Genomic DNA, 17178 nt, shown 5'->3' on the forward strand with positions numbered 1-17178 from the left:
TCCTTTCCCAGCACTAGCCTTTAAAGGTTTCCTGACTAGTTAGAAAGAGTTAGTAGACCAACACAGAGACATTAGCACCAAAGAAACGACATCACACGAGGCTGGACTCAGACAGCAGGGTCCATCCCCCAAGCTTCCAACCCCAATTGGTCCAGCATTTCAGACTGTCCCACACAGGACTTCTATTAAGCCTGGAATTTCTCAACATTTAGAAACTGGACCACAAATGCTATTCCTAGCTTGTTTAACCACTTCCTCGATTTTATTTGGGCCCCTACAAAGGTATTGTTCATCTCAAATCAGCCAGAGAAGCCTTAAGAGAATGAGGCCTCATCTCCCTTAAGGAGGGTTGGGTAGGTTTTTGGTTGCTTTCTTGGGCTATAGATGTTTATTTTCATTGGGGATTGGTTATAAGTTACTACTGGTCTTATTCAGAGAGAAAGCAAGGTTGGACTCAGGGATGTCTCTGTTTTCCCTTATCTTTCTTTCTTAGGTTTAGAGATAGGGGTTGAAAAGGAAGAAGGAGGAACATAGACACATATAAGGATGATAGGACAAAAAGTAGATTATTGAATCTACTCTTCAACTTAAGGCCTTAATTGTTACTCACAAGGTTATTTTAATTCATTGGTATAGAATACTGTATATGATGCAAAATAAATGAAATTCTGATACACTGGTATAGAATTCAAATTTAATATTATTCTTCACATACATTATAGATATTTCTACTCTAATATGAGGTATTGTATCTAGAATACAAGGTTTACCTCCAATACTGGCTAACTGTGAACACAGCCTGAGTCTTGACTTTCTGAGATAAATGAGGCATCATGACTACCTTAAAAGTCATCATTAACGTATTTACTGGTGTATTAGACAACTGGAAGCCGGGCGCGGTGGCGCACACCTTTAATCCCAGCACTTGGGAGGCAGAGGCAGGCAGATCACTGTGAGTTCGAGGCCAGCCTGGTCTACAAAGTGAGTCCAGGACAGCCAAAGCTACACAGAGAAAGCCTGTCTCAAAAAACTTAAAAAAAAAAAAAAAAGACAACTGGGCAATAAGACAACCCCCAACTTTTCCAGTAAAATGTAGAGGTTTAAAATATACTTGCCATATAAGACTACCATTCTTCCAATGCATGCCCTGTGCAGCAGACTCGGGCATGTGTCTATTTCAGGGAGGGCACAGACAGGCACTTAATTAAATGGCAGCAGATAGCCAGTGCCAGCCTACACTGCCCTTTTAAGGCATGCCCCACACTCAATCGAAAGACTTGCAGCCTCCAAGTGGAATGAGCAGGGTCTGGTGGAGAGCCAATCCACACTCACATTCACCTCCTCTAGGTACAGGAAGATGTGTGCAGCTTGCTCCTCCCTGCCTCATACTCCCCGCACGGAGCAGAGAATCAGCCGTGGCAACCCCACCACCCGCCCCCCACCATATGCGCTGGACATATGAAACAAGCTGCATGTTAAGTATCTGGCATATAAGACAACCCCTGCCTCCCATTCTGGCATGATTTTTTAGGGTTAAAAAAGCAGTCTTATACGCTGGAAAATACAGTACATCGAGTCAGTCAGCATTAGACTGCTGTTCTCATGGACAGAGGGTGAGGCTGCTGGCCACACTGTACACTGACTGTCTTTTCTCTGACAATCTCCAACACTCAGGATCCCATTCAACTTCTACTATCATATTTGCTGCTATTTATATCTGTTCTCCACTCTCATTCTTCTTCTCCTACTTATTCCTTCTTCTGTTTTTTCTTGCCTTCTGCTTCTGTGCTTTGCCTGTGGCTCTAAATAGCCCAAAACTGCACTCTTCTTTCTTAGCAATGAGTAGCACTGACCATACAGTAACTACCTTAAAACTGGAAATGAAGGCTGGAGAGCACATCCACAGCCTCACCCATTTCCTTACTTTGTAACGTCTATGCAATCAGACCCACCCTACTGCAGCTGAGCCTATCAATAGAGCAATTCTCTTCCTCTTAGGGTCCTACTGTATCCCACAGGGCCAGGTCCAACACTACAACAGAGACTTGGGCTAGGAATATGGCTCAGTCTGTAGTGCTTACCATGCAAGCATGACGACTTGTGTTCAGACCCCCAGCAACCTTGCAAAAAGCTGAGTGTGGCAGCACATGCCTATAACCCCAGTGTTGGGAAGACAGGAGAAGAGAGGATCCCTAGGGCTTGCTGGCAAGCCAGTCTAGCCAAGTTAGTGAGTTCTGGGTTGACTGTGAGACCATCTCAAAAATTAAAGTAGAGAGATAAAAAGATACCCAACATTGACCCCTGGCCTTATGTGTACACAGATGCACTACACACAAGCACGCGCACACACACACACACAGAGAGAGAGAGAGAGAGAGAGAGAGAGAGAGAGAGACAGAGAGAGAGACAGAGACAGAGAGACAGAGACAGAGACAGTGACAGAGACAGAAAGAGAGAGAAATAAGAGAGATAGAAAGAACTATGTATGCAAGATGCTATCCCACGGTACCCTAACACTAAGCACAAGGGGCTTAGGTGTAGTTCAGTAGACTGCATATCTACCAAGTAGCACAAAGCCTTGGGTTTGATCCCCAACACCAAACAAACAACAGATGGAAGATTTCCAGGTCATACCTGATAATAACCCACACTCTAAATCACTACATCCACTTCCTGAGTTCCTGTGCACTGTCCTCAGCATCCATGGCCAGGAGAAGTTCTCAGCCTCCCCTGCACCCGATGCCCCTTGCAGAAAGAGCCACTGCATTTGCATACTTTACACACATCTTTCACTTACTTCAGATCATCTCCAGACAATGTTACAGCACCTAATACAATGCTATGTAAATAGCTGCTATACTGTACTGTTTAGAGAATAAGCCTGTACATTTTAAATGAAGATGCCTCCCAAGTATTTTCATCTTCAGTTTGATGAGTCCACAGATACAGAACTCATAGACATGGGGGGCTGACCATACATCTTCATTAGAAAAGGCTCTTTCTTTCCTAGGCCTTTTAAGGTATGAGTGATTTAATTCCCCATGTCTACAAAACAACACATTTTTACGTTCTCTTTATACAACATATATATAAGCCAGCATCTTCTGAGATGAAAAAGATTACTGCAATGGAAAACAAGGAGAAAGTTTAGGCTTTTATACTTACTGCTATAAATAATGTAATTATACTTAACTACACAGTTCAAAAACATTTCTGGTTCTAGTCAGGCATGTATTTCTCACTGAAAGGTGCTGCCTCTGAGCCTGAGGTATCACAGACTCTCAGAAAAACCAAAGAAAAGCAAGACCATTTTAAGCCCAAGTTATAGTCCCACAGCTCTAGAAACTAAACGCTAGACCAGAAACAGCTGGTCACAGCCATGTCACTTAGCCTTTCTCAACCTGTTAAATGAAGGCAACACAACAGCTTACTCAAGGCTGCTTCCAAGAGTTAATGGCAAAGCCTCATAACCAATTCTTGCAGCACCCTGGAAGGATCGATGCTTGACGTCAGGCAGGGTTTTGGATGCACTGCCGCTGTTGCTTTTATGCCAGGGCTATCAGTAACCAAATGCCAATATGTTAACATGCGCTTGCACATCAGTGCTTTACCCATGTGACAACAGGTAAGACGCGCTACACCAAAAGCAGGGTCACAACACTGAAGTAAGAATGATATTCATTATTTTTTAAAACCTATGTTTCTTGTATGTTAGTTAATTTACTTGATTCCCAAATGAATTAGAAGCAGGCTGTTATAGCTAATAAAATCAGATGTGTCTTAAAGAGATCCCAGATTTCTAGGCCTCATTTTAAGGCTCCACAATACACAAACAAGAAAGACCAAGAACAATACATCCATGGAAAGAAGCCACCCAACAATCGGCAAACCTTTGGGGTTGTGCCTAGTGTCCAAAGACCAGTTTTCATGTATTCTATTAATAATGACAAGCAAATACACACAAACTAATAAGCAAGTTGCTTTCAAAAATGTGGCAGTATCATCACTACATGTGTGCTATACATTGTGTATAAAGCTTTCCAAACAGAAGGTCCATTTGTCATTAGATCATAGCTATAAATTATAGATTATGTAAATGTCTCGGTGATATTTTCCATGGTGAAGTAAGCATTCAGAATTAGTTTGAGGAGCTAAAAACATGAATCTTCACTGTTAAGCTTTGTGGGTGAGAATTCTAAGCAGAAAAAGTAGGTGTTCGTGACAGGCCCGGCTCATCATGACGCACGCATCTTGTGCTCTAAAGTAAGGGGACGGGGACTCAGCCTTCCATCAGCACCACCATTATTTTCAATAGGAGCAGAATGTTCTACCCTGAAATAAGGCCCACTCTGAAAAGGCTGCAGCTCCAGATCAGGAGCAGATGTCTGCAAACATTAGTCCTTTTCCAGACAAATGTGCTTGCCATCTCAGGTCAAACTGTAAGAGTCCACACTGTACACTTCTTCACTGACAACTCTAATCAGTTTAAATGCAAAAGAATATACAAAAGCTGAGCCCCAGGAATAAGTTAGCTATATATATTCATAATTCAAGAGCAAAGTTCATACAAGGAATTCCCAAAGAAATCTGAAAATTAAGAGCTATGAGAGTCAGTACTTGGAAACAAGTGCAGGACTGTGGCTAGGACAATGAGCTCTTACCGGCGTAGGCCAGCCTCACAATCGTAGCGTCATCCTGGGCCAGGTGGGCTATGCCTGGGAGAATGTACTCTGGGTAGATATTGATGTCATTCCGAGGGACCTCTTTGACAAGGGCAAGGACTTTGGTAAGCATCCTCAGGGCCTCGGCCCTCACTCTAGGAACAGAGTCATTGCTGAAATGCAACAAGTAGGGAGTGATGCGATCCAGAAGGATCTCCACACTCAGCCTCGGGGCCAAATGGAGGATGAGCTCCAAGGCGGCCAGTTTGGAGTCGCAGGACTTCAGCGTCTGCAGGCAGGATGTTATGACGGACACCAGGACAACCAGGCCGCTTTCCTTGGGTTCCCCTTCTGCTTTTCCTGGCAAATCATGTCCACAGAGGTTATGAATAATGTTGCCCAAATCTTTCCGTATAACCAAAATCCGCTCATCTGCCGAGAGAAAGGTTTCCTTGGCGAACTGAGCCATGTAAGGCTGAAGGAAAGTATAAAATATCTCAGGGAAAGCATTGCCGCGCTGCTGCTTCAAGTAATCTTCGGCCTCCAAACGCTTTTCTGGCTCACACTGGATCATCTGAGTTACCTACATGAACGGAGAAAATGGTACATTTCGTAACACGAAATGGAAGCCAGATGGGTCACCCACACTGTAACTAACATGCAAGGCCAGCCTCCTGGGCTACATGACCAGTTCAAGGCCAGCCTCCTGAGCTATGCAACAAGTTCAAGGCCAGCTTGAACTACATAAAAGCCTGTACACCCACACACACACCCACCCCCCCAGACACACACACCCACACACACACACCAAAACAGACCAGATGAAAGTTACAAGAACAATTTCATGAGATTTAAAGGATTTCTGAGGTAATTCTAATTATTCTTTGTCCAACCATTCTTTGAAAACAAACAACAACAAGGAAAAACAACAATAACTAAATAGCATCAGAACATGTTGCCCTGGCTGTCCTGAACTCAGTACATAGGCTGGGCTGGCCGCCCCGCCTCTTCTGATGACTGGATCCTACTCGTGCACCACCATGCCCAGCCACCCTTTCTTTTTAGAATTAATCACATCTCTTATCATCCTTGAAGGCAACAGGACATTACACAGTAATGTGCACAGATAGCCTGGTATATGAGAGGCCGCACCCTTTTCGATATTTGTTATTAAAAAACAACTAACCTTCAGAAAAAAACAGGTAGACACAGTTGCACATGCAAAATTACACATGAATCTGGAAGAAATTATAGAACTCCTGAGATCATTTCCAGAGCCACAATTAAGAGTTCTGGTTTAAACTACACTACCACAAATCCAAAGGATTAGCATGTGCTTAAAGTGTAGTTTAGCTGCGAGGAGAATGAGAGGGCTGGAAGTGTAGCTCAAGGGACAGAGCACTGAGACAGATGTGTGGGGTCCCGTGTTAGATTCCAGCCCTTCACAGGTAGAAAACACTAGTGTGGAGCGATGGCTCAGCACCTAAGAGCACTTGCTCAGCTCCCAGCACCCACAGCAAGTGGCTCGCTACACTTATAACTTCAGCTCCAGGGGATCTGATACACGTTTACACATACACATGTAACTGTAAAAATATTTTAAAATGTGAGAAGATGTGAACATTAGAAATAATATACCTGATGTAAGGACATGAACTCTTTCAATATGTAACAGATAGTTCAATGTTTCCACTAGCCAAATACATAAAAGATGAATAAAATGTATCTGCAAGTTTGGCTTTCTTTTTGGATTCTAAACTAGAAATTACCACTGAACTTAGGGAATCAAATGTACTATATGGAAAAATGATCTAAGAATTACTTTTACATTTGCATAGTGCCTTAAAGATTAATAAACAAATCGACTTTCAAATCAAGTAAATGTAGGTCCAAAGAAACGGAGCTACTCAGCTGAAGTGACAGGCAAGTCTCAGCTCTGAGGAGGAGCCGAGGGGGCACTCTCACCGTAAGCTCTGCTGGCTTCCCCTAGAGCAGCAGTGGCATTACCTCACAGACCCCTGCTCCATCCAGACTTCCTCATTCAGCAAACATATCCAGGCCCATGCCAACCCCAGCTGCAGCCCAGCACCTCATAAGTTTCATTTATTTTGAGACAGGGAATTGCTAGGTTCACTAAACTGAGCAGTTCACTAAGCCTTGAGCAGTCTGTACTCTCAGGCAGGCCTGGAATTTCAAGTCCCCTTTCCCTAGTCTCCTAAGTAGCTGGGCCTGAAGACCTACACCACCAGGCCTAGCAGCATTTGCCATGGCTACGAGAAGACACAAGTATTTCCCCACTTAGAACATTGCAGAGTATTCTAAATACACTACCACCTCTTACACGGCCCAGAGTCATTATCACAGTGTCAGTTACTTTGAAAAGATGCCCTCAAACAGCGATACAGACATCCAATCAGATGGCCTCGCACACACTTCCTCAGCCCTGTGCTACCATAACCATGTGACTGTGCAGCTCCCTTCCAGAACAGCCCATCTGCTTCCATGGGAGGACGCCCCACCACTGTGCTCTGCTAAAGCTGACCCCCCCCCAACTGCAGATGTCCCTCATGAGCATGGCCCACTTCCAAATCTGCCCTAAGCAGGCAGTTAAGACTATCATGGAATAATACATAATAGATTCATTTTCTGCCTTTTTAAATGTCAAATGTACTTTATGCCTTAGAGGGAAAAGTGGTACATTTCTTTCTAATAAGGTATCAAAAGTATATTTATCAGTACTAGGTTTTATTCCAAATTTGTTGTCGGGGAGAGCTGGACGTCATGCCTGTCATCCCAGCACTCGGGAGGCTGAGGCAGGAGGCTGGCCCTGAGAGGGCCAACAGAGTGAGCTCCACGCCAGCTAGGACATATTCAACTAAAGCCGCACGGCAAATATTTGTAGCATAGTTACCAATTCTCTGATACTGCGATCTTCAATTTTATTTAGCACTTGTTCAGGAAAAAAATGTCCATTTCTATATGCCAATAGTTGAGAGAGATCAAACAATGGTACACCTTCCGTAAAAAGCTCTGCTATCACACAACCTGGAAAATCAGACATAATTCCATTAGAATGAGATGAAGAGATCATATCATACATATTAGAATTCAGAAAAGTCAGAAAACTCAATGCGCAAAACCTAAAATAAAGTGAATTTAAGTATATAACGCAATATACAGGCCATGCCTAATTGCTTGATCTGCAAGCGTAACAGCATGCATCAACTTCTTCTCTTCCTTAAAAACATATACACAAATAAGGAGTTTAAAAGCCACAAGAAGCCCTTTGGACAAAAGTATAGCATTAAGTTCATAAGAACTGCTAAGCAAACAACAAAACAAAAAAAACTCCTTTAGCCAAGAGTGGTGGCGCACTCCTGTAATCCCAGCACTCGGGAGGCAGAGGCAAGCAGATCACTGTGACTTCGAGGCCAGCCTGGTCTACAAAGTGAGTCCAGGACAGCCAGGGCTACACAGAGAAACCCTGTCTTGAAAAACCAAACCAAACCAAACAAAAAAGAACTGCTAAGCACTATCCAGCCATGCGTCCATCACTAAACAAGTAGCAGGTGCTGCCTACAATAGGTGCTACTAGCACATGGTGGTAAAATCCCGCCTTAGCCAAGTTCTCCTCCTGAAAAGAAGACAGAACACAACCAGTGAACAAAATTCACTTGTAGTGCTAAATATTACAAACATATATAGTGCTAAAAAAAAAATGTGGGAGTAAACTAGAAGGAAGGGAAAATAATTCAACCATTTTGCGTTAATATGATTGTCAACCAATAATTTTTTAAAGTACCTACATTCCCAAAAGCACAAAGCAATTTCCATTTTTTGAACAAAGCAATGTTATTGAATCATCATATGGTATGCACTGAGCAAATCTTACATAAAAGCCCTTGAATAACTACATCGCAGCATTTGTACCTGCTGGTCCCTCTACAAGAATACTTGCCCTAGTGGATGCTAGTTAGATTCTCCCACCCCCACCCCGCGTCAGATCTTTGTCAACAAGCAGTAAATACTTTCTTAGTTACCTGTTGAAGATTGCAAGAGCCAAGCCTAGCACTCAGGGAGGAGCTCGTGTTTCGAGGCCAGCCTGGTCTACAGAGAGAGTCCAGTGTAAGTTAGAGGCCAGCCTGGTCTACAAAGAGAGTCCAGGATAGCCAAGGCTACATAGAGAAACCCTGTCTCGGAAACCAAAAGCCAAAAACAAACAAACAAAAAAGACTGCAAGAGGCACTGGGAACTGACGATGTTAGGTGAGAGCCCGTGTTCCATTCCCAGTATTGAGAGCAAACATACACACACACACACACACACACACACACACACACACACACACACACACCATAAAAACTTATGAGGCCCCTTTTTAACTTAAGCCAGGCAGAATAGCTGCTGCAAAGGAAGGTGGCAAGAAAAGAAAGGGTCACCGGGCGTGGTGGCGCACGCCTTTAATCCCAGCACTCGGGAGGCAGAGGCAGGCGGATCGCTGTGAGTTCGAGGCCAGCCTGGTCTACAAAGTGAGTCCAGGACAGCCAAGGCTACATAGAGAAACCCTGTCTCAAAAACCAAAAAAAAAAAAAAAAAGAAAAAGAAAAGAAAGGGTCATCCTGCCATCACAACGTGGTGACCCCAGAGTCCATCTGTGGCTCGGTCTTCCAGCCAGGCACTCAGAGAAATCCACAATTATGCCATGAAGGTCACGGGACGCCTGGTATGTGCACTGACCAGCAAAGCCGCCATGTACATTTATTTGTCCAGGAAACATGATGAGGAGTCACCAAACACACTCTACACTGTGGTGCTCTGTGATCCTGTTACCTGGTTCAAAAATCTACAGTCAATTAGGATGTGCTCTGATTGGCACTCTGTAGGCCGCGGTTTGAATGCCACTCTACCTGAGGCCTTTTCTGGCACTGACTCTGTACCTATTACTCTCATGGTGACATATTTAACTATGTTTCTATAATAACACCTGTGCCTATCACCACCATAGCAAACACAAGGTGAAAAGTACTTTTCTTCTGTCTTAAGACAGACATATATCCTTCTATGTTACCAGCATTGTGAAGCATATATTTTAAGTGTTTAGTTGAATAAAAATTACTCTGCATTTTCTTTTCACTTAAGCCTGTCCAATAAGGACATGCTGAGACAGTATATGAGAGCATACCAAGGAATGTTTGAAAATCTGGCAACTCACAAGCTACATTTCTATGTTTGACATTTAAAATATGCAAATTAGTGTAAAGGAATTTTAATTCAGAGCATGGCTGTTCTGGCAAGACATCACATCCAAAGACCTTCTAGGTCTGTGTGATCAGGTTAGAATACAGGCATGGCTTTAATCCCAGAAGACAGAGGCAAGCAGATCTCTGAGTTCAAGGACAACCTGGCATATCAGGTAAAAAAGCTTAGGCCCTGTTGTGGTGGTACAAGCCTTTAATCACAAACAATGAAGGCAAAGCTAGTTTGAAAGTGATGTCTGAGTGGCAGAAAAAGTGACGAATCAGAGAAGATTTGACAGAATAGGATATATCCACCTCTCAGGAGGAGAGAGAGAAAAGGGAAGCTTTTTCAGGGAGCAACACAGAGAAGGCAGAGGAGAGGAGGCAGTTTTATAGAGAGGGGAAGAAAAAAAAGAACAAGCTGGACACAGGTGAAGACAGAAGATTAGAACAGATTGCTAGAGTTAATCTGAGGCCAAGCAGAGACATTCAGTGAGAAACTCAGAGAAGCCAGACTGAATCAGTCAGCTGGGAGAGGAGCTTGACCCAGAACAGCTGAGTTGAACCAGCCAGCAAGAGCTCAGAAAGAACAAGAAAAGAGCAAGCTTATTTTTTATTTTTTATTTTTAGGTTTTTCGAGACAGGGTTTCTCTGGGTAACAGTCCTGGCTGTCCTGGACTCTCTTTTTTGTAGACCAGGCTGGCCTCAAACTCAGAGATCCACCTACCTCTGCCTCCCAAGTGCTGGGATTAAAGACATGTGCCACCACGCCCCGGTGAAAAGGGCAAGTGTATTAAGCAGTAAGTCTCAGAGGCTGAACACATCCTAGGCCTAGATTAGATTGCACGGAGGCTAGAAGCTTCCAGAACTAGGCCTAAATCAGCAGACGGGCGGCAGCAAGCCTCGGGGACGACATTACATCAGGAGAATAGAAGTTAGTTTTACAACTTAGTTAATCTGACTGACTCAAATACCTGCTGAAAAGATGTCCATGGCTCGCTTCAACTCTCCCCGTGTTCTCTGGTTGCTGTTCAGGTCTACAAGCGGCGTTGAGGGGTCTCTCATGTACTCTAACTCTGTGGCAAACATACCAACGAAGCGTTCAGGCGCAATGTAGCAAGTCCTCCTCCGCGAGGTATCAAAGAAATAGTTGAAATCTGCTGGGTTGTCCTCTGGAAGGTAAGTGGGCTTAAAACTGGCGAAGTCGGTTAGGAGAACCCAGTTCCAACTGGTAACCATCACATTCTCTGTCTTGATGTCGCCATGGCGGACTCCAGATTTGTGCGCCTGGTCCACAGCGGTCAGGATCTGGAACGCGATCCAGCGCTTCTCCATGTTATTCAAGAACGGACGGGTACTGATGCGATCGTACAGGTTGTCTCTCACGTACTGCCTGAACAGCATGGCTGCTTTCTCGGAGGCCTTTTCCGCCGCTTTCTGGAAAGGGAGGCAGTTCTGCGCGGAATGGAGTCTGATTTTCAGTTCCTCCAGCTCTTGTTTGTAACTGGTCAAAGGCAGCGTGGGATCCTGAATCGCAAAGACCTTCACGACCACCAGGCCTTCCCGGTGCTTAGCTCGAGCAACTTTAAAAAACCGAGTGCTTCCTAGGCTCTTGTCGTACTCAAAGTCATGGATGTCCGAGAAGTAGCTCTCTACAGAGAGGATCTGGGAAGGAGCAATGCCGGCGAGCTGATTGCCCATAGTGGCTGGCACCTCTGCTGGGTCAGCAAATTAACACACTATACCTATTTAAAAGGATGGCAACAGGGAGAGACAGGATGAATAGCAAAAAGGAAAGAAACAAAGAAAGCAATGAAGTCACCACTATTTGGCCTTTTCCAAAGAGACAGGTGCACCATTTCTTACTGAGTGTAGAAATGTGTGTCCCGGAGCAGTCTCAAATTCAGAAAAGTTTATCTAAATAGATTTTTTTTTTTACTATTTTTATCTAAAAAGGCGGTGCTATTTCATGTCAGCCTTTCCAGGAGCTGAACTACATTTAAATATATATGCCTTCAACATTGTGATTTGTTGTTGTTTTGTTTTGTTTTGAGATAAGGTCTTGTGTAGCCCGGGCTTGGCATAGAACTCTCTGTGTAGCCGAGAGTGAATTTGAACTTCAGACCCACCTCCCAAGTGCTGGGATTCCACCATGCCCGGTGTGATCCCTTCAACATTAAGCTAAAATGTTTACCAAAAAAACAAAACAAAACAAAACAAAAACAAAAAAACATGTATTCACTGATATTCTGATCTTAAAGTATGACTGCACCTTACTGTGTTCAGTACTGTTTGGTGCAAAATAAATAAATAAATAAATAAATAAATAAGTGTCGCCAAAGTACTGCATGACTCAGTCCTTGTCCAACAAAACTACAGCTTACCTGCAGCTAAGAAGCACATGAAACGCTTAAAAGTAAGTTACCTGAGACAAAATGGATCACTTAATTCTAAAGGGTCAGATAAAGATCTACAAAATTAGCATCCTCTGGACCCTTTGGACCCTTCTGGCCTCGTTGCAGTGTTGCCTCCCACCACCTAAAAGCAAAGCAAACTCACTCCTTGGTTTGCAACAAGAAACCCCTGCCAGAGACATTCAGGACAAGGAAGCCGAAAGCACACTGCCTCAAGCTACCTAGCCCCATGATGGCAGGAACTAAACCTCCCTACCCACGGCTTAGCTAGCACTCAGGGAAACATTTACCCCAGGCCTCCGGGAACTCAAAACTCGCTGAAAGATCCCAGGGAGGTCTCGGCAGAGCTCTGAGGGGCTTGGGCGTGAACGGAGGTCGGCGAGGAGAAAGTTTTCTAAGAGGGGTCTTCTTTCTGACGCAGGACCGGGGTAGTTGGGGGAGGAGCGCAGAAATGTCCGAGAGCTGGGGCAACTGGAAGGGCAAGCACACTCGGAACTCCGGACACCCAGCAGCTTTGCCACCGGCTCCTCCCCTGCCGCCCTCGGCCCACGCGTGTTTCCAGTTCCCGGACCCCCGGGCCTTTGCACCAGCCCTGGACGGGGACGGGGACGGCGCCCGTCCAGGAAGACTACTTCACCTGCAGCGAACGCTGAACTCCCGGGAAAGCCGCCGGCTGACCTCACTTCCTGTGGAGAACGGAAGTGACGGAGGGGGGGCTTGAGGAAGCGTACAGTAGGAAGATGGTTGCTAGGTAACGAGGGAAGGGCGCGTGCCCGAGGCAGAAGGTATTTTTCTTTACTAAAACGCTGGGGCCGCTGGCTCCAAGAAAACTTCCCCGCGTGCTTAGAAAAGCTAGTACCCTAACCGAGTTGGATTTCAGCTTTATTGAGATAGAATTTTTTGTGTCACAAAGATTGTCCGTTTCAAAAGTGTACAATGGAGCCGGGCGTGGAGATGCACTCCTTTAATCCCAGCACTCTGAGATGAATCTCAGCATTCCTGGAGGCTGGGGCAGGCAGATTTCTGTGAGCTCGAGGCCACCCTGGTCTGCAAAGTGAGTCCAAGACAGCCAGGACTACATGGAGAAAAACAAACAAGAAAGTGTACAATTGGTGACACGAACCTTTAATTCCATTACTCAGGAGACAGAGACAGATGGATTTCTGTTAGAGGCCAGCCCGGTCTACAGGCCAGCCAGGACTATAAAAAGAAATCCTCTTTCAAAGAAAAAAAAATGTATGTATGTATGTACATTTTGTATGTACAAACACAAATTATCTGGGTGTGGCAGAGCCCAATCAGTCATGACCTCACATCAGGTGTAACTGCTTGAATGAACCTACACACCACTGGGCATTTTAATAGTCACGGGTTGAGGAGGGATCCACGCCCTATCTCTCATGCTGAAGTGTTGGCTTCTAATGTATTCTATGAGAGAAACATTCATTTTCAATTGAGTGCCCACCAGGCTCCAGTGGGTAGTTGCAAACTCATTGCCACACTTAACGATCCTGCCTAAACTCGGTGGGTCTTGGGGAAAAAAGAAAGAAAGGAAGGAAGGAAGGAAGGAAGGAAGGAAGGAAGGAAGGACATGCTTAAAAGTGTATGAGGAGCTTAGATAATTATAGTAATCAAATTGTACGTTATACATGTATTAGATTGTCAAAAAAACAGGTTAAAAACATTTTTTCTACGTGGCAAGATTCACTGATTTTAATTTTTTATTCATTTTATTTTTAAAAGCAAGGTCTCATTCTGTATCTCAGGCTGGCCTGAAACTGACATCCTCCTGCCTCAACCTCCTGAGTGACTTATAACTGTGAATCGTGGTAAATAAAGATGAATTTGAGCTGTGGCTGTGTCCTAATTTTCTTTCCGTTTCAGTTGTGGTGTCTGAATGAAAATGAAGCCCCCGAAAGGCTCATATACTTGAGTGTCTAGTCCCTAGTTTATGGACTGTTTAGGGACAGACGGGTTTGGAATATGGCCCCGTTCGAGGAGGTGCGTCCCTGGGTGCGGGCTCTGAGGTTTAAAAAGCCTATGCGGGGGGCTCACCAGGGTGGAGTCCTCAGTCCTTCTGCCTGCCTGCAGGCTGCCATGCTCCCCGCCATGATGTTAGTGGACTAACCCTCTGAAACTGTAAGCCAGCCCCTGGCTAAATGCCTTCTTTTGTAAGAATTTCTGTCTTCACATCAGTGCACAGGTATATGGGGAAGAGGGAGGGGCCTGGGGAAGAGGGAGGGGCCTGTGAGCAATCACCCTCCCTCCCTCCCTCCCAGCATTAGGACTCATTCGTTTATGTTTCTGTAAGACTCTGCCTGTTCTGGGTATACGTTTCATATGTGGAGAATGAGGCATACGGTCTCTTTTCTTTCCATTGCCAAATGTTGAATGTTCTCATGGCTGCGGTTTTTCAGCGCTCTATTTCTTTTTCTTGCCAAACATTGCCCTGTGGGGATATGCCACTCTTTGTCAGCTGATAAGTATTTGTGTCCACTTCTTGGTTATTGTGAATAACGCTTCTAGGAACATTAGTGTATATGTCTTTATGTTGAGATGTGTTTCAAATGCAAATACCAAGGAGAGGAAATGTACACTCATATCAGAACCCTGAGTCTAACATTTTGTGAAACTGCCAAATTGGTTTTTTTTTTGGGGGGGGGGTTGGTTTTGGTTTTTTCGAGACAGGGTTTCTGTGTAGCCTTGGTTATCCTGGACTCTTGAACTCCCTGAGATCCGCCTGCCTCTGCCTCCCAGAGTGCTGGGGTTACAGGCATGCTCCACCGCACCTGAAAAAAACTGCCAAATTGTTTTCCAAATTCAGGTACATTCCTACCAGCACAGTGTGAGGCTTCTGATTCACTGTGTCCTTTCTGACAAGGAGTTTGTTCATCTTCCATTATTGTAGCATCTTAGTTGGTGCAAAGCAACGTTGACTTCTGATTTGATTTGCATTTACCCAAGGACTAAGCATCTTTTCATGTACCTGTTGGCTATTCATTTATCTTCTCTTGAAAGATGTCTACTTAAATCCTTTGTCAAAGTCTAGAGATGTAACTTGGTGGTTGATTGCCTTGTGTGCTCAGGACCCGTAAGTTCAGCCCCCTGGAATCTCAGAATAAAGTCATAAATACTTTGTGTTTAATTGATTTTTCTTTCCTTTTAAAAAATTTTTTGGTTGATTTTTTTTTTTTAAGACATGCTTTCTCTATGTAGCCTTGGCTGTCCTGGACTCACTTTGTAGACCAGGCTGGCCTTGAACTCACAGCGATCCACCTGCCTCTACCTCCCGAGTGCTGGGATTAAAGGCGTGTGCCATCACACTGGGCATTTCTTTAAAATTTTTTAAAAACCTTTTTTAGGTTTATTTTTTATGTATGGCTATTTTGCCTGCATGTGTGTATGTGCACCGTGTTCATGCCAGGTGCTTGTGGCGGGTCAGAAGAAAACATCAGATTCCTTGAAACTGGAATTACAAGACAGAGATGATTGTGACCCACACCACACGGGTGCTGGGCTCAAACCCAGGCCCTCTGCAAGAACAAGCGATCTAACCCTCTGAGCCAGCTGCGCATGGTGGTGCATTCCTTCAACCCCAGCACTTGGGAGGGAGACAGATGGATCTCTCTGAGTTTCAAGGCCAGCCTGGCCTATATTGTGAATTTCAGGCCAACCAGGGCTACACAATGAGACCCTGACTCAGAAAACCAGTGTTTTTAATTATCAATATTATTATGCCTACTACATTGGGTGCCACTTGTTGTTTTTTAATTATCTGTACGGCCTAATAATTGTTTATTATCGGGCCTAATAACTACGATTACTTCAGTATGCCCGGCTAGCAAGCAATCTAGACACAGACACTTGTTATATTTTAAAATAGCCTTAGTTAACCTGGGGCAGGGCAGATATTAATCCTCTAAACTACTTCCCATAGTGGGACAGGTATCACATACCTGCTCCAATCCCATGCCATCTGCTTCTAATAATTCCTATCAAGCTACGTCCCATCCATAATCCCAAATACTTGCTAATGATGAAGACATCTGGGCAGAATCTTCCATCCACGCCGGCCATGTGCTTTCCTTCCACCTACCCCATGGCGGCCTTCCTTCCCCCCACTCCCCACCCCAACCCGCTTCTCTTCTCTCTCCTCAGGTCTTTCTTTCCTTCTTTCTTCTTTCTTTTCCCAAGATCCTTTCTGTCTCCCCCAAGCCGGGGAACCTCAGCCACACCTATCTTAGCTGCCCTGCCCAGGTGGGATGGCTTTTTATTAATTAGCATCAAAATACATCAGACCATCCCCCAACCAACCAAAGCCAAACACCAACACTGAGTCATATCTCTAGCCCCAGGCATTTTAAATTTCAAGAGTGTTTGTTTGTTTGTTTTTGAGACAGGGTTTCTCTGTTTATCCTTGGCTGTCCTGGATTTGCTTTGTAGACCAGGCTGTCCTCGAACTCACAGAGACCTGCCTGCCTCTGCCTCCTGAGTGCTGGGATTCCTAGGATGTACCACCATGGCCAGCTCTCAAGAGTTCTTTATATGGGGTTAGGAATGGTGGCCTGTGACTGTAAGCTCAGTTCCCAGTGACAGCTGTGACAGAATCAGAAGTAACGAACATGGAACAGCCTGGGCTGCATGAGGCCCTGTCTTTAGAAAAAAAGAGAGAAAAAAAAAGTTATTTATGTATCCAACATACACAGAAGATTTTAATCCAAAGCTTAATTTTTTTATAAACACTCTCTGCCAACATCCCTTTCTTTATCTCAGTAGGCAGTACCATCCATTACACATTAGGTCCCTCAAACTATAAATGTGGAAGCTGTTAAGTCATTAGGTCAGCTGTGATGCCTTCCTGACAGG

At 44.5% G+C, this 17178-nt stretch overlaps 1 protein-coding gene across 2 annotated transcripts in view; it reads right to left on the reverse strand.

Annotated features, from left to right (window-relative positions):
• The window catches only part of PIK3R4 (phosphoinositide-3-kinase regulatory subunit 4), a 48991-nt gene extending 35981 nt beyond the window's left edge, over nucleotides 1–13010 (reverse strand). Inside the window, exons 1-5 of one of the 2 annotated variants that reach the window (XM_084751673.1) lie at nucleotides 12950–12987; nucleotides 12603–12783; nucleotides 10873–11643; nucleotides 7573–7706; nucleotides 4662–5244 (exon numbers count right to left, since the gene is read on the reverse strand). In XM_084751673.1, coding sequence (XP_084607799.1) covers nucleotides 4662–5244; nucleotides 7573–7706; nucleotides 10873–11599 — 1444 coding nt within the window. In that variant the 5' untranslated portion in view covers nucleotides 11600–11643; nucleotides 12603–12783; nucleotides 12950–12987. Of the gene's footprint in view, nucleotides 1–4661; nucleotides 5245–7572; nucleotides 7707–10872; nucleotides 11644–12602; nucleotides 12784–12949 lie in introns of both variants that reach the window. The other variant, XM_084751674.1, reaches the window with a different exon arrangement.
• Nucleotides 13011–17178: the final 4168 nt, after the last annotated feature.

Source organism: Acomys minous (assembly GCF_964271855.1).
Source record: "Acomys minous genome assembly, chromosome: 13".
Taxonomy (NCBI): domain Eukaryota; kingdom Metazoa; phylum Chordata; class Mammalia; order Rodentia; family Muridae; genus Acomys; species Acomys minous.